This window comes from Pezoporus occidentalis, unplaced genomic scaffold (genome assembly GCF_034315485.1).
Source record: "Pezoporus occidentalis ecotype Australia unplaced genomic scaffold, CSIRO_AGI_Poc_V1 ctg118, whole genome shotgun sequence".
In the NCBI taxonomy this organism is placed as follows: Eukaryota; Metazoa; Chordata; class Aves; order Psittaciformes; family Psittacidae; genus Pezoporus; species Pezoporus occidentalis.
Window position 1 is genome coordinate 3,508,182 of NW_026912972.1, and position 23,354 is coordinate 3,531,535.

Below are 23,354 nucleotides of genomic sequence, written 5' to 3' on the forward strand. Positions count from 1 at the left end.
GGTATGTCAGCAAGACTGCCACATCTATGCAGCACTGGCAGCTCATACATTAATAAAGAAGAGCAGTATCTGTCTCGCCAGATGCACAGGCTTCATGGATAGAGGACCAGACTGTACCTTATTTTATCATAACTGCCACAATCTCTATGAGTTGCTGAGAGCTGTACCAAACTGATCATATATCACTATAAATTAATCCCAAGGAAAGAAATAGGAATAAAAAAAGTGAAATACCTGAGGTTCATTTTCCCCTCTCAAAATATACAGTGCCTCCAACTGAAACTGATTTCCATGAAGTATTCAATCAACTCAGTCCTGAGTGAAAATGACTCTCTGGGAAGCAACTAACAGGTTTTCCTGCCTTGGAGTTAATAATACCTCACAGTTCTTTTCCACATACTGCTTGCAAACTAAAATTCAAGTACTAAAGCTTTGACCAGGTATTTTCCATATGCAGGGGAAAGGCTCACTTGCATGATTTAATGTACACAGCTTGGGGGGGTCCTTGTGTTTCCTGCACTTTCTGTATATCATGAAGGATGCCCAGTAAAAAAAAAAAACAACAACTCAAAACCCAACCAAGACTGCATTTCTAAACCATTACCTCAGAATGGGTTTTCCAAGCACCACTGCCTCTGTTTGGCAATTGCTCTGTGAAATAGCACAGAAAAGAGGGATGTTTTGCTCAGCACCCTCCAAGGAATGAATGGCAGAGTCCACACCAGCAGGCAGCCCCCTCACTTTGAGTCTTGCCTTTGAGTTTCCAGATCAGCCTTCTCACAGTGGGTACAGACAAGCACTGGATCATCAGTGCTCATCTGCCAGCTAATGCCGGCTGCTTTATGCTGATCTCCATCCTTCAGCTGGCAAAGGCAAGCAACCCTGTATTAATTATCATTATAAGGATTTCACTTAGAGTGAGCAGTTAATCTTCCAGTAGCAACTCCACAAAACATAAAAACCCAAAACAAAACCCCATGTTTTGCTGCCCTTACTCAGGATATGAATATAGCATGAGAATAGATGTTTTCCTGCCCTATAGTGTATCCTCAGAGACTAAACCAGCAGGAAAGACAAAGACAGGGGTTTGTCCATGCCTTCTAATCTTTTCTTGGAGTTCCTCACTCAAATTGAAACCCAGATTGCCTTTGCTTTCCAATTTTAATACAGAGTAGCTCATCAGGGTTAGCTGAACCAAGAAATTTGCATATATATAATACACATGTACTGTGCACCATAAATACACCCCAAAGTAGTATTTCCTTTTCATTTCCACTAAAGTTGTGTCCTGATGAGGACAGCAAAGCGCTCCCAGTCTCTCTCCCCACCAACCCTGCCTCCCTTAACCTTGAGAAACAAATGTTAGAGGAAAGGAGAAAGAAAAATGAAATCCTCCTTTCCTTTGTCAGACAGGCTGTCTGTTGCGCAGGACCACTACGGAGAGGCTGTGCACTCTGAATGCTAACTAAGCTTGGAGGCTACACACGTTCTCTCAGCAGAGCTTATGAAGAGATCTTGCTCCTTGCAGGGATGTGTTGGCATGGCAACAGGGAAAAAGGAGTCAGCAATGCCTGGCACCCCTCGCAAAAACAGCAGACGGGTTTTGTAAGTGATCTGATGGTACCTTCCCTCCTCTCCACCACAGGTTAACCCGCACCCGGTGGTGGGTGGAAGGGCACATGTCCAGCTGAACACCCTAGGGGACAGCAGCAGGGAGCTGTGCTTTGTGCTGCGCTGACCGGTTAGCCATGGCTGGCAAGTGCACCAAGCCACACATGTGGACTTCTACATGGAAAAGGGCAGGAAGAGATCTGTGAAGCAAAGGGTGAGCAGGTGAATGACTGCACCTCCACGCTCCTCTGCTCCACAGTGTGTCAGCTCCATCCCTGGGAGCTGACAATTGCCTATGCATAGGGCGAGGCGCCAGATGATGCAAGCCATGCCCACCAGCACATCCTGGGCTGCCACCTTAGAACTTGCTGCTTCCCTCTCAAGGTGACTTTGGAAGAGAAGTTGCCATTTCAGCTCTGCCTGAAACAAGAGCAGCTGTGTGTCTGCAAAACAAGGCTCTGTTGTTTGGTAATGAACCTTCCTTCAAATCCTCCTGCCCTCAGGTCAAAACTGGAATTGAAGATTATATGCTGGCACAATCCTCAGGAGTACCACCTTCCAGCTGCAATCACAAAGACCTCTTCCTGTTGCCAAATACCGCCCAGTGCTCCTGCATGTCCTTCATGTTGCTATCCTGGGGATGAAGACATGATGGCATCCCTTCAGACATAAGACGGAATCGCTGCTGAAGCCCTCTATCTACACCTCCCAGCATGGGGCAAAGCTGAGCCAAGCCTAGAGGGCAGCAGCCTGCAGAGAGGCATCACACAACTGTGCACAGGCCAGGAACCACCCAGGTTCTTTCTGGCTTTTAAAAGCCTTCTATACTTTGCGTATTTCATAAATGTACAAGTTGTCTCCTACCATACACTGAAAATGACTCCAGCACAACAGGCCACAATTTAGAACGTGGCCTCTGAACACAACTGCCCCACCAGCCACTGAGCTAACTCCAGTACTGGAGGGTCAAGATCTGGCCCATGGAAACAGCAGCCTGCACTGACAGACCCCATCAGGCAGGCAGCCAAACACGGATGATGGGGAAGATGGGCAGAGGTGAACAGACAAAGAGCAAATTTTTCTCCACAAAAAGGGGAGCCAAAAAGCAAACCTTTAACTGCCAGATGTGTTCTGTATTTGACAGGATATTCATCCTTTAGCAGCAACAGCTATCCTGGTTACAGCAGCCCCCCAGAAAGGCTGCAGATGTTTTCAAAAGGCAACGTCCATGGCATACACTCTGAAGTACCAGCATGGCTGGAACAACATATTATGAAAGATACTTCCTCCATCTCCTGGCCTTATTGCTCCTTGTTGCATCTCCAAGGCTTGTGATTGATTATGTTTTCTGGGAATGCTGACGGCACCAAGTGAGCACTGGTTGCCAGGCCAACACACTCATAAGGTGTTTTGCTCTTACTCGTTAAGGAAGCACAGCTGCTTATGCAATTCCCTCTTACGATGCTCATACTGTAACAAAAAAAAACACCAAAGTGAATCAAAACACCAACAGGGAGCCCAAAGGAAATGGCTGGTTGATGCTTTGTCTTGACCAGATTCAATGCTGATATGTCACAATGCAACAGTTGACTCTAAGGGTGTTACTGCACCTGGTTTGAGATACCACTTTCAAAAGCATATCTGAGCAACACACTGAGGAGGAGCTTTAGGGATAAAAGAGACTGGTGGCTGAGCTTCTCTGGGTGTCTGGCTCTGAGCCAGGGCAGTTAGCACCTGCACACTGGGTTATCTCACCCCACTCCCTTTCAGGCAGTAACTTTTCAGGCACTGCCCAAAACTGTGTCAAACCCTCCAGCTCTGACCAATACACGTCAATCAGGAACTGATTTCTGAAGTCCCAAGAGGAGGTAGGACAGCAGAGCCAGCCCCTTACAGAGGTTACAGTCAGACAAAATGGGATGTGTTACTGGATTTAGTGACCCATAGTGATAGCCACAGAAAAACCTGCAGAGCCTGGTCTCTACAGCAGTTACTGAATATTGAGTCAGGGAGAGGGCAGCTGGAGCTGGGGACATGTGGGAAAGACGGGATTTCTGTGGCTTCACTCCTGGTCTTCTGCAGATGAGCAACTGAGAAGGACCTCTACAGCAAGATTAGCAGAGAATGGTAAAAAAGACATTTTCTACAAGTGCTGTTGTCAGCAACGTAATTTGAACATGTCTAAAATATCCCAATTATGTGTCCCAGAAATGACACTTGTATTACTCTTAACACGGAGAAGGAAAGTGAGCAGTAATTACTGTCACATTTCCTGGGCAAAGGCAGCGAGATCAAAATGCCCAATTACCAGCTTCTTTCCCATGGGAGCCATCAATGACATGGTAAGATGCATTCTTCCAGCTTTGTAAAACAAACAACTGAATCAGGGCAAACCCAGTGATCAAATTCACCTTTGACTGTCATCAAGTTTGCATCCTTCTGTGCACTTTGTTGGTGGTGCTCGAAACATGCAGCTTGTTGGAAATGCACCTCTGAGAACAAGACTGGGAGGCTCCTTCGGGAAAGGGGCATTCAGAGAGTCTGGGGGTTACTTTGGTAACTCCAGGAAGGCTTGGGCAGCAGCAGGACAGCCAGTGCAAACAGCCAAATGAAAAGGAAAGCTCTGACAAGGCAGTCTTGTTGGAAAGAAAGACTAAAAAGGGCTCTGTACAAAGAAGGCCTGTTTGCATGTTTACTGGCAGTGCCATCGGGTTATTATCACTTGTATAGAAAGAAAGAGGAAAAAAGGAAAAGATCAAATGAGATGTGTGCCCAGAGAATGACTCAGTGCAGTTTCAGCCTGAAGAGGCTGCAACCCTGTCCCAGCACAACCCACCATCGTGGCTCCAGCCCTACCCCTCATGGCCTGAGGGCCCTGAGCCGGCACAACTGAGTGCCACAGTGACTTGCCAACAGTGCAGAGGTAGTGAGGGCTGTGAATAAGGTCCTCTTGGAGACTGGTTACTACAAGGCAAGGCTAGGGAAGGTAATGGGATACACACTGCTTCCTTGACACACTGCCAGGCAGCTAAAACAAGCACAATCCCTGTGTTCCATGTTTAGCTTTGTTTTTGCCAACCTAAAGGGACTCCCCACCTCTGTTCAAGTATTACTGGCTAAGCCAGGGCAGTCTTTGAGCCTGGCATTCCCTGTAGCTTATTGAAATGCACTTATTTAAAGAGTAGTTGGTCACAGGAATAGATATTATGCAGATGCTCATGCATCCAATGAATGAAACCTAAAACAAATGGCTGAATCAGGATAAACTACATTCAAGGCTGTAACATGATTTGCCCCTTCCCACTTTCTCTTTGGCTGTTTCCTGCAGACTGCGCTATTCCTACTGTCTGAATCCCCTCCTCTCTGAGGTAGTATCTGCCATCATGCAAAAGCTGAGAACCTCTGGATGAACAGATAAAACTGAACCTCTTTCTACTGTCCTTCAATATCTCCTTTTTTTTCCCTTCCACTTCCTGACCCATCTCTGCCCCCGCACCATTTTCATCTCACCAGCTCTTGGCCCTTTGCGTCTCCCAAGTTCTCCTACTGCTGGATCTGTTGCCCACCATTCCCTCAGCCTGTTACTCCTCCCTCAGTTTTATACTGCCACTCTCTCATTCAGCTGCCACAGGCCCCCCTCCTCACCCACCTTTCCTGTGCCTCAAGAGCTCTGAAGGCATGGTAGGAGCACTCAGCCTGCAGCCGGTCCAGCATGCGGTGTCAGGAAGTCTGCTATGATTCTCTGGCAGCCTCTTTGCATCCCACATGGTTTGGGTGCCCTGCCAGTTAATGAAGGGCTCTGCGTGTCACTGGCAGGACATGTTACTGTCCTTAACACTGAGTGACACAAGGACAGTCGCTGTCCTGAGGCTCCACTAATAGGATTTCAGGAAATGCTTTCCCTTTGTCTGTCACAAAAATAATTCATCAAGTAACTGTGCGGGTAACCCAAGCCCCCTCTGATTATAAACCTGAATTTGGCATATAATGAAGAAAGCAATCAGTTGAGTCACTGTACATAACAACGTAGTATAGAAGATGCTTCACAATGCATCTAGCCACCTTTACCCTGTTCATATAAATTTGACAGGTTAGTCATTATATTATAGGAAAAAATGAAAGGAAAAAGTAGATGAATTTTAAATATAAAAAAACCCAAACCTTTGCAGCTTGATGTTCCTTGCAAGTCAAACAAGCTGGACTGTGCTGAATTGCTGGTTCCCAGAGAACACTGCAGCACATCTGTACTGCTCCTCAGCGCTTCCTCCCTGCTCCCAGTGAGCCGACCACAGCTTTTCAGTAAGCTTCATTCTGCCACTCTCATCCTTCATTACAACACATCCTTCATCAAACACATCCTGAGCTCTACCACAGCCTCCAATGGGAAGCTTCCCACATCAGCCCGCTTCAGAGCGAGTTTCTGAAGGTTACTCTATCAACGCCTACTTTGCAGCAAGTGTCTCACATGACGTAAAAATGTTTGGTTTGAAAAGAGCTACAGATCTCATCCTCCACTCCTAATACTTCCAAAATCCTCACCAGGGATGTGGTGCGTGTGTGCAAGTGAGAAAGGACATGGACAGGCACGGATTAGGAAGAACATATTGAAGCTCAGTGGATCTCAGGCTGTGGGATGCTGAACACTGTGCCAAAGGCAAGGAGACCACATGAGCTCCTCGGAAGCAGTGTGGGACTTGTGGCTGGCAGAGGGGTGAGGATGGAGAGGGCCTAAACCCAAGTATATACACAAACACATACACAAATACATATGAAAAAGAAATAGCTGCTTCACTGCCCGTACATCACATCCAGAGCAGGGCTTTTTGCCTTCTGCCAAAAAAACAGCCTATTCTCTCACACGTGTTTGCCTTTGACTTCAGTGGATGCTAGATCAGGCCCTGAGGCTGCCCTGTCCACAGCCTGTGCACTCTCCCACGTTCCCATCAGTCCATTTGAAAGAAAGGCATTGATGCATCTCCATAATGCAGCCATTACCAGCACGATACCGAGACAGATCAATCAAAGGCAACACAACAGCCAGATTCAGAGGATTCCAAAATTGAGGTCAGGCTCAATAACTCTTAGACACATGCCAAGAGAGAAACACACACACATATACAGGAAGGCAAATTTTAACTGTGCAAACCTAAAAATGTCACTGGCAGTGATGGACTGAATGCATTTTGGCAAGAACTGTTATTTCCTCCCCCATCACCACCCCTTGCCTCTGCACCAGTGTTCCATAAGGTGCCTTTGTCCTGGTGGCCTGACACTAACCTTCCCCTTAACACACAGCCCACAGATTTTACATCACAAGCCCTGCAGATGGGTGCCCTGCTGCTTTGCTGTGCCCTGAAGGGACTATTACACTGCTGCAGAACAACTTGCCCTAGGAGAGGCCCATTTCATGACTAAATCCCAGCCCCTGGGTCAGTCAGCTGCTGGGGAGCATCCTTAGGTGAAATGCCTCAAATTGTAACTGAGCTCCCATCAGCAGGGGCTGGGGAATGTCCTGGTTGTACGACTGTTCTGCTGTACATGAGCTTCTTGTTGCAGTTGCTGCGGATCTACGGACCCCAATGCAAAAGCTGAGAAGCAAGAGATTTTCCCAGGTTATGGTTCTGGACTTGTACCAGGGAAAACAAAATCCCTGCAAATCCACTCAAACCCACAGTTCAGCTTAATTATCCCAGTCGACCTTGGCTTCCTGTGCACTTTCTCCTCGGCTGTTTGGAGTCAGTGAATTAAACGATTCCCATTATTGGCAATCATGTGTATCAGAGTGGCATTTAAACCCTACCTGACACAACACCTCATGGCAGTTGACATTTACAGACTAACACAGCAAAGATGATTGAGTTTAGCGGTGAATGGCAATCCTGATTTCAAGATCAAAATCTGAATCAAACACCAAGCTCCAACTCTAAATTTCCTGCTTCACAACATATTCAGCACATCCAGCTAGTAGATCCTAGTGTAAAATGGCAACAGACTCCAGGATCCTCTTCTACCTCTACAGGAAGTTTTTGAAGGTTTCTCCTTTAAGAAGTGAAAATTATTAAAAACATATCGTAAGTATCCTAAGATGACTTACACTGCATTAATCAAATATGGGGTTAGCCAGTGTGTATCTGCAGGGCATGAGTTTCCAGAGAGCAAGGAATTCACGCATGAAGGCAAGCAGTTTTAGGGACTTCTGTGGCATTCAAGGACAATGATGCCACAAGGTATGCTATATTAGGACTCCCAAACAAAAACTGTATGTATCAACAGTAAGTCCCCACACCAGAGATTCTGCAGTCTAAGCGGTGAGAAAAAAGCAGGGGAGGAGGAAATGAGGCCACAAAGTGGTGATGGAAGTGAATGTCACTACAAGAGTAGTCTTGCTCCCTTGGCACATGCGTGTCCCCAGTCCTGCTGCGTCATTTGCTCTTGTTCTGCTGTTTAATCCCTCAAAAAGCAACATGAAAATACACTACTACAATGCCCATGGATGGGCAGCAGTGGGTTCCTGCCTCCTCTCACCCATCAGCTGCAAACTCCTCAATTAAATGCTGTGGAGAGCACCACTCAGAACCTGAGCTTGACAGAGCCCAGAAAAGCATTTCTCTACCCTCATTCTAAAAAGAATTATTGCCACTTTTCCATGTGTATGGGTGAGACTGGTCCAGCCTGTGTGAAAAACATGCAGCAAAGATGAGAAACACACTCAGTCTCCCCATAGCCCATGTCAGCCCCTAAGAACTGCAGTATCTTAGCTCTGTGAGTCCTGCATGCCTGTTCCTGCTTATTTGCTGGCTAAGCATAGCACTATGTTGGGTTACAGCAAAGAGACATGACTTTGCCTTCATCCCCCTTAAACAATCATCAGCAGCATGGTCACCTGAATGCTTACACGGGATTTCTTTTACCTTTGGCTTTTACATTTTGGCTATCCCCAAGAGAAGACTCTTCAACTCTAAACCCATTTACTTTTAGCAGAGAGATCCATTTCCAGCACAATTGCTTATGAAATGGCTGCAGGGTCCAAGAGCCTTAAAATTCTTCAGCTGCTGAGAAATTATGGATAGCATCTCCAAATGGTGTCAACAGCCAGCTAACATTGCTAGAAAGATCTCTTTAGCATGCATGGATGGATGCATCAAGGGCAGTTGTGTCTGTACAAGAGAAATTCCTCTTACACTGTGCATTTGGGATTTAAAGTGGGAACTCGGCACAGAGAAAATTAGCATTTACTTCTAAACCAGGAGCCTGCTTTGCATATTTCATTTTGACACAGTCACACTTTTTTTTTTTGTGTCTCCCAAATAACAAGCTGAATCCTAAAATCCTGACACAGTTTACAAATAGACCCAGTGAGCATCCAGTGAAATATGCCTGGGCAAGGGTGAATAGATGCTGACACCGAACTGTGGTATTCCCGGTCAGATTGAGCAACACATTCCTATGCACATAGTTGGTGGTTTCAAGGTGGTGTTTCTCGCAAGCCACAACAGGAGAATCCATCCTTCACACGCAGAGAAATGCACACAAGAGCAACGTGAGCCATCCATGCACAGCAGCAGGGTGGTTTCCTACCCGAGCCCAGAGGAGCTGAGCAGCTGCTCTGCACCAGCCTGTCCTCTTGCCCCCAGGGAGATGACCCTGTCCCATCTATTAAGAGGCACCAATGCACCGTCATGCCTCTCCTGAAGGCTTCTCAGAGCACTGCCCAGGATTCTGGGTAAGGATGCAAGCTGTGCAAACCTGGATGAAGATGCAGCCCTTGCTGTGGAGAGCTAGTGCCCTTCTAAAGCACTACTCCCTCATGTTAGCTCCCCAGAGCACTCTTGGTTCCACCTAACGTTTTCCCATGGAGGACCATTATCCAGTAGTCTGCAGAGTTCCACGGTGGGGTATGGAGGTGCGTTACCTGCAGTCTCCCTGTCTCCTGCTGACAGCTCCCCGTTGATCCCATTTTCTTTGGTCCGAGCATATGTCCCTGGCTGCTCGTGGCTGCCCAGCCCTGGCTCCTCATCCTCTCGGTAGGGAAATCCATTGGCACTTCTGACCAGTCCAGCACCTGCGCCGCCCTGTTCCTTAATTTCAGGTGAATGTGGGTGTGCAGAGGCCTCTGTTAGCTGACCTGCAGTCCAGTGCGGTGCCTTGGCTTCGTCCTTCCTATCCTCCGCCATGGCCTCTTGCCTTCACTGCTTGGCCTGTAACGACATGAGCAGGAAAGGTCAGCTGCAAGCAGGCGACTGTGCCCCTCACCATGGGTCAGTGCTGCCAGAGAAACTCGGGTCCAGCAGATGAGAGAGGGTTTACATGCAAAAGCGTCTCTGATCGTCTGTCCTGGGGGTGAGGGAACTGCTTTAAAACTAAACCAAACCACAAGCAGTAAAAATTATGGGTCAAGTCCTCCCTGACTCTCATATTGCCTTGCAGTTATTAGCAGGAGTTTCTTGAGAGCTGCCCTTTGTTAATCTGCTTTTAAGTCATTAATTACAGTTAAATGTCGACCCACTTAATGAGAAATGAATCAGTCGTCAGCATGCCATGACTGCTGAAAGAGGTGAAACTGATGCTGTTATTTTCAATGCAGTTGCAAAGAGCAGGTGCTCTTCAGGCACAGAACCACAAGGCAATGGATGGGTCCTCTGCAGCATGAGCAATCTGCTGCTAGCCACGTCTGAGAACATTCACTGATGGGCTCCTGAACATATGTGCTATCTGACCCTGTTTATATCCCCTCACACTTGCTGTTGTGTGAACATTCACACTCGTTCCCTTTTGTCCAGAAAAGCCCATGGGGAACAGTTGTTTCCCACACAAGCAGTTGCATTCTCTTATGATTCTCTTGTGTATTTACACATAAACAAAACTAATCATTAGTTGAAATTCATACTTATTTCACTCCCGCTAATCAGCTCTCATTAGTCCAAGCCAGGAATAGAAGGAATTGCACAAGTCATAAGCTTTGGCTACTCCTCGCAGAAAAACACAGGAGTAGCAGTTCCTCACTAGCAAACCTAGGAAGACAACACAACCGTGTTTCCATGATCAGGTAACCCTGGGGAGGAGAGCAAGGCTTGACCTGAGCTAGCTACTTCAAAGCGAGAGCCAGCAGGCCTTTCCCAACAGCACTGACCACATTTATTTCTCCTGGGAGACGAAACTAACATGTAAAAGAAATCAGTAGTACGCGGTCACTCAGCCACGTACCATAGAGGCTGAGGAGCCAGGGAATGCAGTGCAAAACTAGATGGTGCATATTATTCATCAGGGATTGTAGCAATAGGACAAGGGGTGATGGGTTTAAACTGAAACAGTCAGGTTAGATATAAAGAAGTTCTTTACTGTGAGGGTGCTGAGGCGCTTGCACAGGGTGCCCAGAGAAGCTGTGGCTGCCCCATCCCTGGCAGTGTTCAAGGCCAAGTTGGACACAGGGGCTTGGAGCAACCTGCTCTAGTGCAAGGTGTCCCTGCCCGTGGCAGGGGTTGGGACTGCATGAGCTTTACAGTCTCCTCCAACCCAAACCAGTCTGGGATTCTATATATTCTGTAGGCATTTAACAAAATCAACCGACTAAACCAGCAAATCCCCCAGTTCCCACAAAGTCGTTAGCTCACAGAAAACCTCTAAACATTGGGAAAAGCTGTGGTTATTTGTGAGATAATCATTCCCAATTTGTAACTCAACCCCTTTCTCACTGGATATCATCACTGAATAATAATGGCTTTCAGAGGTACTTTAAATTAAAAAGAACAATGGTGAACCATGAAAATCAGATTTCACTCATGATAAGTAAGTGACGCAAAGTGTGGTTCCACCCCAAAAAGGATTCATCACTTTTGTGCAGCTCTGCTCTTGCCCTCACCCAGCACCATTCCCTGGGTATGACGAACTGCATAGAGACTCCAGAAGCAGGTAAAACTTCAAGCACAGCATTTCCTCTGTGCTGCAATGAAAACAGTCGCTGAGCAGGCTCACAGAGCTCGGTGGCAACGAGAGTTGCCTTGATCAAGCACAGAAACAGTAAACACGATCTGCAACCCTCTGCCTTCGCCACCTCCTTTACCCTGATGGGACACTCGTCAGTGAGCCATTCTGCATACACCACAAGAGCCTCAATGCGGCCACCTCAAACCTTACCAGGAAAGCAGATGCAGTAATAATGAAGGACAGAGCCTGAGCTGAGCAGAGCATCCCCTGTGTAGCCAAGAGACAACTCTCTACCTCCAGGTCTGTTTGCTGCATGACATGACACAATAATTTATGATGACCGCCTTTCCAAAACACAAGGCCACGGCACAAATGCCTCCCTCTCTGCAGGAGTGAGAAGCAGTGTTTGGGGTCCAAGCACAGAACAGAGCCTGTTCTAGGAAAAAAGGGCACATTCTCATCTCCGAGATGAGAATGCTCAGCTACAAATGTAACTGTTACATCCTACCGCCGCAGTCTGGAGGCTATTATCCCTCAAGTGCCCTTCCTGGCTCCAGGCAGACACTCCCTGCTTCACTCGAAACTCCTGAGGAAGGGTATTCACATCCTTACAATGGACTGTGTCAGAGTCCCCTGTGAAAGTAACAGAAGTGCTTTTATCTTTAAAAAATAAATACAGCGGGCAGGCTCCAATGAGGGCTGCGTGTATCTGGAGGCAGAATTTGGCTCAGTATTTATAATAGATGGTTACAGAGTGAAACATGGATGAATTCATTCTTGACTCTGTTATTCATCAAGTACTCTCTGAGTTTATAATGGTAGTAGAAACACAGCGAGTGAGTCACACAATGCATCTTTATACTCAGCACTTTAGCGCTGACTCTCTGCTGGGTGGCGTGATTCATCCACAGCTCAGGTTCACATCCAGACTCCACAGGTGTGCCTTTCACCATCAGGTTAGGTTTTTTCCTGCCATTTCAATACATACCATGAAATTCAATTAATCAGGTAATTGAAATATTGACACAGAAATACCAAGAGTGGACAAATATTATGGCAGAACTTACACAGTGTTAGGTATATAGAAAGAAGAAACTTGGAAGTGTTTGGACAATCTTAAGGAAACACAGCATTTGAGAAGCAAAAGGTTCCTCTTTCCACCATGATTGTCTTATTCTCGTATAAACAGCAACAAAGGCTTTCAAAAGACATCTGAAAAGCAGCACAGCCAGTCTTCTGGAATGTCATGTTGTCTTGGTTAACATTTATTTGGGTATTTGAGCCTCCTCACCCAGGGCAGCAGAACCACATTACCAAGGAACACGCAGCACTGATCTTACTGGGAGGTTTTCTCTCTTCTCCTCCACCAGCTGACGTTAGTGGTGGTGAGAGGTGACCAAGGCAGGCACTGGACTGTGGCAGGGAGGGCAGCGCAACCCCATACCAGCCTCAGCTTCATCAACACCCGGCACACCAAAGCCACACTGGTGACACCATGCCAACATCCCATGGGAACAAGTACGAGCCTCAGTGCAGGCTGGGTTAGCTACATGACATGGGATCATGGAAATACTCCTCCATCAGTGTGTTCCTCACCTTGAAGCCTGATCAAAGCCAGCCATGCAAACCATGGCATGGGAATCGGGTGGAAATGACCGCTGTTGTGCACCACAGAAACCACCTCAGTGGTACTGACCTACATGTGGACCATGCATAACCCTCCCTAAACTGTCTTCCTTGTCCACACTAACATGAAGGATGCTACCGAGACTCTGTCAGAGAGATCATGCTCCATGGGCAGCCGCTGGCAGTAGCAAAGCAGCAGTGAAGAGACACTTCACAAACCCTGAATTTGTATCCTTGTAACTCAGGCAGTGCCCTAGGGACAGCATTATGGATCTGAACTGGACATCCTGCCTTCTAAACTAATAACCTGTAGCAGAAACGATGGTAAAAAAAAAAATCCCCCATTCTTTCCAGCCATTTGGGAACTGTGTAGAGACAGAAAATACTTCAATAACTTTGAATTAACACAGAGGGACAAACCTTGTGGGACATGTGGAACACCTTTGCCGTTACCTCCTCCCTTCACAAGCACTGTAAATATGTCTCCTAACCCATATGCTCTTTTATGTGACACCAGCTCCTGCTGCCATGGCTGGGTTGAACCAAGCCCAAGTGCTTTGAACTCCAGAAACAACAAATTACCCACAGTAATACAGCACAAGTCCATGATATGCAAAACCCAAGATAATGTTGATTTAAACATCCTGTCATTCTAGCTATCCTTGTATGTATTACCCGGGTACATCCTGCAGAATCACCTTAGCACTGTATTAACATTACCTTTGCAGGTAAGCAGATGAATTTTCTACAAATTCCACTTTTTAGAAGTACTTTTTAAGAGAACAGAATTAAACCAGTATAAAGAATTTTGCAAATACCCTGCTTGAAGCCATGCTTTTACCTACTCCTGCATCTATTGTCCCTTCACAGTGCGATGGGGCTATTTGGTTTCAGGGAAGCTAATTCATTAGCTAAGAGAAACAGCCACTTGGATACATGGATGAAGAGCTACAGTTACAGTTCAGGGCAGTAAAAACAACACCAGAGTTCCTGAAAGGAGAGACAACATGCTCTTCCAGAAAGGAAAACAATCCCTGGCAGGGTCATGACCAAACCCTGACCTCGGTGGGAGGGAGGGGGAATGAGAAGGAATGTGCTCCATGTATGGCTCCAGGGCCAAATCCTGCTTCCCAGGGGACTATCTAGCTCAGATGTCCCAATAGCACTGACTCAAGCTACCGTGCTCCATGAAGGCAGGCTGGGGCAGGTAGGCATGGGCAGCATGGCCCCAGGTACCCAGGGCTGCCAGAACTCCTGAAGGAGACTCAAGCCTAAGAGATTTTTTTAAATGAAACTTAAGAAATTCAGAGAGTGTCTTTCAGAGAAAATGAATTTATGAGATGAGGTGGCCATACATATTTGAAGAGAGCACCAAGAACTAGAGGAGAACGCAGTTAAGATGCCTTCAAATTAGTTATAGTAAAACCAAAGCCAACACAACGAAACCAACCAACCAAACAACACATATTAAAAGAATTTCTTCTTTAATGTAAAAGCCTCAAACCACATATAGGGTGCAGCCTAACTAACACGGGTGAATAACACAACCAAGAAAACCTTTAATTCATGTCCACTTATCAACTGGCCAACTGGGATGATGTGTCTGAATATTAAATACCGGGCAATGTGGATTAAAAGGTCCCAAGGGAATTTGCCAGGAAATTTAACTTACCAATAACTTCTGTCTAGAAGAGCCAAGGAAAGCAGGCAGGGATCAGGAGGCCAGAACAGAATCAACAAGAGACAGAAGGTAGGGAATCTGGACAAATTCCAATCACTTCCTGCCACCATCAAAAACCTGAGCCTGTGGTATGTGGTACCCAAACCCTGTTGGTGCTGTTGTCTTCGCAGGCCCTTCCGCTATTTACAGAAAAGGAGGACTAATTTTGGATGTCATGAATACATGGAGAGCTTTGCACCTGCATTTCACTCCTCCATTTTAGCTAACATGCACCTTCTCTCAAATTAATGTGACTATTTCCAGATGTGAGCAGTGTGCTTCACACTGATCAAAAAGAATCACAGCAAACAGCAGGGATGGGGAGGTCTCATGGCATCTGACAGGGACCATGTCAGCTTCCCTCTTGCTTAAAATGCTCAGTCACGGTCCAGAAGCCACAGAACCATTAACAGAAGTCACCAGCAGATGTTAAAGGTCTAAATGCTGTAATTCCAGTAATATGGTATATTATTAGACAGAATTATACATTCTAGCAATTGAAGTCACTTTACCTCTCAAGCCTAATAAAGGCTGGACAAGTTTCTCTACTAATTATAACAAGTATAGTTTATTTCTTGCCCACTGTTTGAGTTACTAGCCTGCAGCTAGATCCCTCTTTCTAGGCAATACAAGCAAGACTATCCTCCCAAACACCACACTGCATCAGTTAAAATGCAGGCACTGTTCATTCCCTCACACTTGTATTAGTGTTTGGTGGTTTTTAAAGGGTTTTCCATCCCTACACTGCACACAGTCAATAGTCACTTATTATTTGCAGAAAATCCTTTTGATTGTACCTTGGATTACAGAACGGGACGAAAACAACGGACGGCGCCTGGACCAGGGGCTGAACAAAGGAGGCTCACTGTGGAAGCAAAATTCACCGCAATCTGCATCCTTACCGGAGCTGAGGAGGAGGGACGGCTGGAGCCTCCGAAGCACTCAGTCAGACCTGCAGCGCTGCACAGCAGGGAGCGAGCGGAGAGCCGCAGGAGCGGCTGCTCACATCGCATTCCCGCTGCTCCGAGCCCTCTCCCGTCTCCCGCGGTTGGGCTGAGCACCAGCAGGCAGGTGGGGAGGGTGCCTCACCCCGCGCCTGATAGAAGGGAAATGCTGTCAACTCGAGAAACATGAACCTGGCAAAGCTCCCCCGCTCCGCTCCAGGTCACAAACCCTGCTCGGCCAGGAGGCTCGCCCTGGGCTGGGATGCAGCACCGGCTGCATTTCCATCGGGAGCAAGCAGGTCTATCCTGCTGCAGAGCACACGCACAGGTAACTGCATGAGAACGAGCCTTTGAGCTGCCACTCCTGACCCACAGAGCTCTTCCCCCCTGGGGCAGGTATTCGTTTCTGCTGTACAGCAGAGCTGCTGGGTGCTCCCCTCTGCAACCACATGCAGGGCTGCCCTCGCTCCCACACCAAGGGACTCATCAACTTGCTCATACTCCAGGGACCTAAAACCAGGTGTCCTTCTCTATCGCAACTGTGAAACCATGGTACTAGCAGCTTCAGCCTGCAGGAAAAGAAACAGCTACCACAGAGCTTGCTTCTAGCTAAAAAGCCAGAAGAATCCCTGTACACCCCTCCCTGCTCTAACCCCAGCCCTTCCTGACAACCCATTTCTATCCACGATGCTGCATTTTTACACCATTTACCATTCAAACACCCTCACACCCCCCCCATCTATCACTAATGATAATTGTTTCCTGCAGGAGAGAAGAAAGGCATTTTAGCTGGTGAAGGAGATGGTAACCATAACAACAGCACTATGACAACTGCGATATCTGAAACAAGAATTAAGGGAAAAAAACTTATTGCCAATAAACTGGGTCCATGATAAGGATGGTGAAGGCATGAAATAGGCAATACCAGTCAGCAAAGGTGCCAACACAAAGAGACACAAGTCTCTGGATGAAACTTCACGTAACTCCCCTGCAAATTTCAGGATGAGGCACCATGACAGCCTTGTCTTCTCTTGATCAGTGAAGAGAAGGTGGTCCCTGCTCAATCCTACCTAAGATCTCTCCTGCCTCGGGGAGCCAGAGGGGGTGAAGGATGGAAGGAGCGCTGCCAGGAAGCTGGGATGTTTCCCGGCAGGCACAGGACTCCCGGCTTTCTCAGTGGAGTCTTTTGTTTCCAGGAAACTGGTTGAAACGACCCCTGAAAAAGGACGGGATTGCTCCCAGGGCAGCACCTCAGCCAGACACGCTGCATTGATTTTTCCAGCAAGCACCGTTTGAAATGGGCACCGTAAGGCCTCGCTGTGCACTCTAGAGAAGCCACTGCGGTTGGCAGGCTTGTCTGGAACATGAGGCTCCACAGTCCTTAGCCAGCAGCCGCCTCAGCAACCCGTGCCAAGGCCCTGATTTACAACCCTGGCAGAGAACACAACCCAACGCTTGTGGCCGCATTGGCTTTTTCACCCTTGGTGCAGGAGGCACAGGAGAACCACCACAAAGAACCAGCATGAGCTCCAAGGGCTGGGTGCAGATGGAGTGATCTGGGATGTGATCAGGCAAGGAAATATCCCAGGAAGCAGCTGCACAACCTGCCCTTCCTGGGGCCTTACAGGGGGGGATTCAATGCACCAGTTTACAACACAGGACTGCTCAGGGTGGGCACACTGAAGTCTTTCCCCATTGAAACACTCTGGTGGGCACAGCTTCTCTTTCATAAGCTCCTTGCTTTTCAAAGTACCACAGTAATCTAACTGGAAATCAGACCTTTCTGCATGGTACACTTTGCTTCTTCCACAATATGAATAAATGGAGATTTTCAACTCTACATTTTAAGCCTTACTGAAATAAACACTCAGTCATTATTTGTATTTTTGCAGTCTGCTTTTCACTACCAAAATAATTATGAAAAATTTCATAGAATCATAGAGTAGTTAGGGTTGGAAAGGACCTTAAGATCATCTCGTTCCAACCCCCCTGCCATGGGCAGGGACACCTCACACTAAACCATATCACCCAAGGCCCCGTCCAACCTGGCCTTGAACATCGCCAGGGATGGAACATTGACAACTTCCCTGGGCAACCCATTCCAGTGCCTCACCACCCTAACAGGAAAGAATTTCCTCCTTGTATCTAATCTAAACTTCCTCTCTTTAAGTTTTAACCTGTTACTCCTTGTCCTATCACTACAGTCCCTAATGAAGAGTCCCTCCCCACCATCCTTACATCCCCCCTTCAGATACTGGAAGGCTGCTACGAGGTCTCCACTCAGCTTCTCTTCTCCAGGCTGAACAGCCCCAACTTTCTCAGCCTGTCTTCATATGGGAGGTGCTCCAGTCCCCTGATCATCCTTGTGGCCCTTCTCTGGACTTGTTCCAACAGTTCCATGTCCTGTTGAGGACACCAGAACTGCACACAATGCTTCAAGTGAGGTCTCATGAGAGCAGAGCAGAGGGCAGGATCACCTCCTTTGCCCCACTTTTCACAAATATATTTTCAAAAAGCTAAGAAGAGAGGAAACCTTTGATTTAAGGAAATGTTTTTGAAGCGGAAGAAGATTCAGACAGCATCCAGAAAACACATCTCCAATAGAGGAAACAGCTTTTCTGTGTTTCATATTTCCTTCTTACCACAGTAGTCACTTCAAACCTTAGCAAGAAGACATTGAAGTTCCATCCCAACAACGCAGCCAAGCTGGAGGATGCACTACAGAAAACAAGGGCTTCCCTCCCCATTGCCACCTCTGCTTTAATGTTCAGTGCTTATAAATGGCTGAAACAAAGTCATCTTCTGCTTATTTAGCTCATGGGTACAGAAGGTGAGGGCAGCGCACAGTACTCTGCTCATTGAAGGGGTTTGGACTAGATGACCTTTGAAGGTCCCTTCCAAACCCAACCATTCTGTGATTCTATGACTCTACCCAGTTCACTACCTTTGCATTCCTTCTCTCCACAGACTCCATGACGGATGACTGCTCGGATTAGGGAGTGGGGAATTAATTAACTATGCTAATGTGTTACTTGCAGATTCTCCATGTAGGACAGGCCTATGCTCTTGCCAAGTTTCAGTGGAGCTGTTCTGCATGCAGGTGAGACAAAGTGGACCATTTAGCAGAGATGCTACCAACTCCACTGCTAAGCAAGAACACCCACAAGAAGATCTCACGTATCCAGCATAAGCACTTTAACTACACTGGGGTGTCTTTTCCTTCTCTGCACACTTGACTTGCTTTCACATCCCTTCTTGCTTCCAGTTTCACTGAGATCTCATCAAACATGACACAATTTCACACAATCTTAACTTTACTCACTGAGCTTTTAATGAGAAAACAATGATAAATGTTGCCTCTACAAACACGTCAGCATTTTGTGCCTTTTCAAAGACTTTACCTAACTTTTCAAACTAATTCCACCCCTGCTACAACACCCAGACACTATCTTTGGGAACATCATCACGTCAGCTACTACAAATGGTAAAAAGCATGTCCTGGGCTAATTTCTGGCAGATTCTTTCCCATAAAATACATGGGGGGGACGGACCAGTTCACAGCAGAAATCTGGGATGCAGCATCTGCACCACTCTCCAGCTCTCTGCAGCCTTTCCAGGGCCATGGATCCTCAGAAAAGGGGTTCTTCAGTAACTCCAGGGGTAGACTCCCTGCTGCAGCTGCCACCCCAGCTTAATTCTGTCCTTCCATATGCTAAAGTGAAGGGACACAGTCAGTTATTCCATAAGCAACACAAAGATGCTGGTGTGAAAAGTATGGAGGTGATGACAGGAGCGGATGCTCAAGGCCACGTGCTGCTCCAGTTTGGGTAAAATTTGTTGCTCACATGAAAAGTTCCTCCCCAGGTCAAGGGCAGCAGATTATTCCTTTGCTGAGAGTGCTTTTAGCTTCACTTCATCATACTCAGACACTCCAGGCAACCATGCCATGCACACAGCGGAAACAGAAGCATGTTATTGTCTAGCAGAGGCATTGCCTATTCATGCTGAAAAAGAGCATTAGATAGAAGAAAGCTTGTTCCGAGGTCACTCCATCCAGACTCACTTAAGCAGCTTTGACTCCCAGTTTCACAGTCAGAAAACCTTAGAGGCAGGGACCCAGGAACCTATTACAGCCAAGAGAAGCCAATGCTTTCAGCTGTAGCACAAAACATCTAACTGCAAACAAACAAATAGAAACAAGGAGACAAAGGGTTGGGAAACTGGTTGTGAAAGGGGTTACTTGCAACGTCTGCTTGCTTCTATATTCACAGCAAACTTGGCATGGATTAGCGAGTGCTAGAATTTTCTCTCCCAGGAAGTGTCTGGGCAGTGACTGTTGTGCTGCAAACCCTTGGTCCTGCAGAAGTGGCAGGATTCTTTCATCTCTTCATATTATTTTCTAACCAACAATGTTACAGACAAATGACTTCTTTTAACTTAAATATACCCTTATGCTTGCATGACTTAGAAATACGCTGTCCACCCACATTCAGCCACCCACTCCTGTGACCCATGCCTGTTGTACCCAGGCAAATAAAATAATCTCTCCCTACCTGGAAATGAGAATACCCAGAAATCTTTTGTGCTCTTAAACGCTCTAAACAGCAAAATCACAATATTTGGGATATAATTTTATCATGTGGTAGCTTTACTCTGCCAAATCTTTACTCAACCGAGCCTGCTGCCTTCAAAAGAAAAGAAAGCAACAGCCACTCCTCCAGCCTGTTCCGGCACAGGGGGAGAAGGGCAAGGAGGACTGAGACATAAGTGAAGGAACCTGAAGCCACAGTGATTATTTTGCAGCCCTTGCATCCAGAGCTTTTTGAACTAAGAAAATGAAAGTATCTGAAATGTGAGGAGGAACAAACTCACTGAGTCATTTAGCCCAACATCTGAACTGCAGGACTTGCTGTCACAGCAAATACCTGCTTTAAGGTTCTGCTTCCTCCCCAGGCTTACCCGATTCTTGCCACTGCTTGGGTTCTGCTCTTCCCACCCTGTGCCAAGGGGCTGACTTATGCCTATGAAGTCAGCAGCATTCTTCTGGGCTAAGATGAAGAATAAATGAGTTTTGCGGGAGGAGAGGAACAAGCCCAGGGCGAAGGAATAGGGAAGGGTAAGAAAGTTGCGTTGGATGAAGCAAGTGCATGTCAAGAATGATAAGAAGTGACTGATGAACAAATTCAGTAAGTGAGGAAAAAGTCTGGAAAAACCCAAGCCATAGGGGTGAATGGATGTTGTTTTAATATAAAGAGACAGCCAGGGGGACAGAGGAAAGCTAGGATTTGCCACGTCCAATCAACCCATCCAGTCTAGACTCATGCCTCAAGCAGTGGCCAGCACGAGATACTCCACATGAAGAGATAAGAAGCTCCACAGAGCTCCAGTCTCACATCAGCATGTTCTCAATGCACAGACTCCAGGCAGTGACACAGACCTGCTGATACCCATCAGAGCCAGGTGCCTACATGTCTATGATCACCATGGTCTTTCCAATGCAAGCAATGTACATAGATAGAGCATACCCTCACGCTGACCTCCAGGACAAACCCTGTCCTCCCATCGACTGCCATCAGAGATTTCCATTAAGAAGGCAATGAGATACAAAAACCACAATGGGATCTAGGACATGCAGAGCATTGATGGAGACAGAAAATTCACACATGTATTTTTGCGTTCAGGTGCTTCTGATGCCTTTTTGACTGGAACCCAGGATCCAACATATGATTCATCTTGAATTGCTCTGTATGTTTTCTTCTGCAAAGTCTTTCAGCAGCACTAATGCTGACGTTGGTTTAGGAGGCCTGAAAACATTAAGTATTAATCACAGACAAAATAAAGTAGGCCTGGAAAAGGTACAGAACTCAATGAGGATGACAAAAGATCTGGAGAAGCTTCTGTGTAAGGAATGACTAGACAGACCGTGACCCTTCATGCTGGGAAAGAGAGGAATGGGGCAGACGTTTATAACAACATGTGCAGCACAGAGAAGATAAGCAGAGAAGAGAAAAGAATCCATCAGTCTCTCCAAAGAGAGCTGTGGTGCATCAAACAGAACTCACTGGTAGCAGGCTCCCTGCAAGTGAATGGTGATTCTTCTCACTGTAGGGAATTATACCGTGCAGGAGGTGGTGCATAATAAAAGTTTATACAGTTATACAATTGCTGAATTTTTCTTCCATTAATTTGCCCATGGTTTCTCAATTGGATAGCCTCTTCTGGGAAGGGAATGTTTTTACATGTAAATAATATCTAGATCTAGAGGATTTGCTATTTTAATATTGACTTTAAATAATTGTGTGGTTTCCCATCATTGATTTTTAAAGGTGTCCCTTCCCCACTGAGTGTGATGGAATGTCGCAGCCCCTCGCTGAGCATCACAGTGTTTAACAAACTCAAAATGAAAATACACTGCAGATGACATAGACTGTATTGCACTGTAAATGAAAAGCACTTATTGCACTGCCAGGCTCTAGCAAATGAACAGCTTTGTCGGTCTGATAAGTTTGTAACTGAAACACGATGTTACATCCCAGACACGTGTTTTTCCATATCCCTCTGCTGATGGAGAAAACAAACAGCCTCTGTGGACTTCCCCTTGCCACTCATGTGGGGTTGGCTCCCCAGATGAAGAAAAGAGGTGCTCATTTTCAACCTGTTCCAGAGAATCAACCCGACCACCTCATACTAAAAACCTACAGACAGCACACAGTGACACTAATCTAGTAACTAGGCTGGGGACATCAACAAGAAGATCAGCTGAGAAGAGAGCTCTGGGGCAGGGGTGATGCTGAAGAGAAAAAGCACATGAGCAGCTAGGAAGACAGATGGCCCTTCCAGAAGGACCTGGTTATGCCTCCAGAGCTGCCACTTGTAAGAGCTCTTATGAGGTACTGTATGTAAATGTTTTATAGATGAGATGCTCAAAGCTGCAACAGCGTAAGCAAAATCTTGCATGTTTTCTTTTCCATTTAGGACAAGCAGTATGAAACACATGCCCCACCACTGACCTCAGTGCTGACCCAGAGGGGCTGTCTGCTTGAAAAGATGATTCACTCTGCTAGAAGGGCTGAATGAATAGGCAGTATTCAGACTGTACAACGCCTATCACTTGGGATTCCCTCAAAATTTAGGTCTGACATGAGTGGGTCAGTAACCACACGCTTTTGTTCCTAGCTCCTTGAACAGAAATGTCTCTTTGCATCCTTCAGCGGTTCCCACAAATCAGGTCGATTTTTATGGCTTGCTAATTATTATTGCTAGACTTCTGCAGGGCTTCAGGATGAAAAGAAGTGTGCTTCTGAAAGCTCAGGGCACAAAACTTACAGAATAAATCACTGTCTATCTGCCAGCAACAAAATCCAGCCGTGGCAGCCACTTAAATATACACATCTGGATAGTGCTGAACTTTATTTGTTCAGGGATGGAAAGTTTTGTTCTGCCTTCGTTGACAGAGCATATTAGCGACTACCAAAAATGCAGCAGAAAGAAGTGACTGTCACAAAGTGGATTTTGTCTAGAGGTGTATC

The 23,354-nt window shown here is 46.6% G+C and overlaps 1 protein-coding gene across 45 annotated transcripts in view; it reads right to left on the bottom strand.

Moving 5' to 3' along the window:
• Nucleotides 1-23,354, bottom strand: part of MAP2 (microtubule associated protein 2) — a 226,684-nt gene that overhangs the window by 65,965 nt on the left and 137,365 nt on the right. For 42 of the 45 annotated variants that reach the window (XM_062602338.1, XM_062602357.1, XM_062602413.1 and 39 more), the window contains one exon: nucleotides 9,524-9,809. The exons of 2 other annotated variants lie outside the window; for them this stretch is intronic. In XM_062602338.1, the coding sequence (XP_062458322.1) occupies nucleotides 9,524-9,785 (262 nt within the window). In that variant the 5' untranslated portion in view covers nucleotides 9,786-9,809. Of the gene's footprint in view, nucleotides 1-9,523; nucleotides 9,810-15,783; nucleotides 15,924-23,354 lie in introns of those variants that run through there. One more of the 45 variants, XM_062602366.1, reaches the window with a different exon arrangement.